We start from the raw sequence: 1940 nt of genomic DNA, 5'->3' as shown, positions 1-1940 counted from the left end.
AATAGGTTGCGGATTTGGAGAAACGGTCAACACTAAATTAAAAACCAAAATTTTATTTCCATTTTTTGTAATTTTAAGATTTTGATTACTTTTTTGCACTCGGTATAAACCGATTAGGTGATTTTCATTTTATAGGTTTTTAATTTGTCACTCGAATATTTATTTCTACACATAAGTGTGATTCTCATTTCTCAAAAGTATGTAACTTTCTTAATAGTCTTCCCATTAATATAAACAAATCCCTTGCTTCCGTTTACCAGACCATGTATGCTTGTGCATGTAATATGTAAAAGAGTTTGTGTAATTCAAATGTATGTGTATGTATGATTATGTATGTAGGTTAACTTTTATACATTGTGAACTTTTGTACAAGTTTTATACATTATTAATTTTTATACAAGTTTCCTTTTTCTACTTAAAAACCCATATGTATTCGGGTATTCACTAGATTTTTCTTTTTGGAAAGGGGTATTTTTGTCATTCAACATTAAAGGTAAGTAAACGTTTTATTGCAGAAGCCTATTACATGTTGTATGTTGAATTTCTTCTATTACAGATCATTGTTTGATTCATAAAGGAAGCTTCATATCCTTTTTATATTTATGTGATTTTTTTGTTTGTGCCCTCATAAGGATTTTTATTTGTTTTGTTGTCACCATGTAATAGCAAGTTTACGAGGGGTGAGCAGAAGGAATCAAATGTCCAGGATGAAACGGAGAAAAAAGGCTCTTAGGCCTTAACGTGTAACATTTTAACGAATTAAGTTACATAAACTAATTTTTTATTAAAATGACGATAAACCTTATAGCAATAAACATAGCAAAATCAAAGTATTTTAATGACTAATAAAATATCCTAACAGCTAACCGACGATCCTTGAAGCTCTCCTAGCATTCTTGATTGCAAATTGGTTGATCAACTCTTCGTAGTCTATACTCTCTGATATTTCATTCTCGATAGATATCATCGCCAAACCGCTAAGTCTTTCTTGGGTCATTGGGGAGCGTAGGTAAGATTTCACAAATTTCAATTTGGAAAAACTCCTTTCTGCAGATGTGACCGTTACTGGAATAGTCAACAATATTCTATATGCAATGCTTGTATTTGGGAAATAATCAAGTTCTTTCAAAAACTTCAAAACATCTATAGGGTTGCTAAATTCATTGGTTTCCAATGTCTCAAATAATTTCAACTCCGTATAAAGTTCCTCAGCATCAATATCTGATCTTTCTTCAAACTTGAGTGCTTTTTCAAGACGATGACAATATAAATTAAGATCTTTATCTTCAATTCCCCTCAAACTTTGTGGAAATAAAAAACCAAATACTTTATCATACTCTTTGAATTGTTCAAATCTTGTCTCAAGAAAAGAAATAGCTTGATCAACAATGTATAAGAAATAATTGACTCTGAAATTCTCTTCAGGTGTAAATGAAACTTCTTCGCTACTTGAATTCTCATCAAACCTTTTTTTCCTTTCAATCAAACGCTTTTGTGGAAATATTGGATCAATACCCATTTCAATAGCAATCTCCTTAGCTTCAACAATCGCTTTTGAAAAACCAGTTTCTCTATAATCCTTGAAGTACCCAATCAATTTGTTTATTTCTGTAATAGCATTATCAAGATGCATATCCTTTGATTGTAACTTCTTACTCACAATATTCACATGGTTTAGTACTTCATACCAAACAACAGTTGATACCAAAAATTCAAAGTCACTAAGTTCTTTTTATGCTAGTGAAGTTGCTTCACTTGCAATTGCAGCATCATTATCTTTTTCTCCAACTTGAAGTAAAGCTTCACGTATATCCACAAGTTACAGTTTAATAGCCTTTACACTCTCAACCCGACTTTCCCAACGAGTTTGACACAATGACTTGAGACTCCAAGCTTTAACATTATCTTTCAAAATTTCCCACCTCTTAGTAGAATTTGCA

The 1940-nt window shown here is 31.3% G+C and overlaps 1 protein-coding gene across 1 annotated transcript; it reads right to left on the bottom strand.

The window, feature by feature from the left end:
• Positions 1-862: 862 nt before the first annotated feature.
• Positions 863-1633, bottom strand: LOC145098396 (uncharacterized). Its single transcript, XM_079036028.1, has one exon. It carries the CDS (start codon positions 1631-1633, stop codon positions 863-865), a length of 771 nt encoding a protein of 256 aa, XP_078892154.1.
• Between the last annotated feature and the right edge of the window lie 307 nt (positions 1634-1940).

This window comes from Lactuca serriola, chromosome 4, assembly GCF_051521515.1.
Source record: "Lactuca serriola cultivar US96UC23 chromosome 4, Lser_US96UC23_V15, whole genome shotgun sequence".
NCBI classification, from domain to species: domain Eukaryota; kingdom Viridiplantae; phylum Streptophyta; class Magnoliopsida; order Asterales; family Asteraceae; genus Lactuca; species Lactuca serriola.
Note: the sequence above shows the minus strand (reverse complement) of the source record. Positions and strands in the feature narration are given on the sequence as shown.

Bases quoted from the DNA above. Each gene is read 5' to 3' on its own strand.
- LOC145098396 (XM_079036028.1), bottom strand. From the start codon at position 1,633: ATGCATCTTGATAATGCTATTACAGAAATAAACAAATTGATTGGGTAC.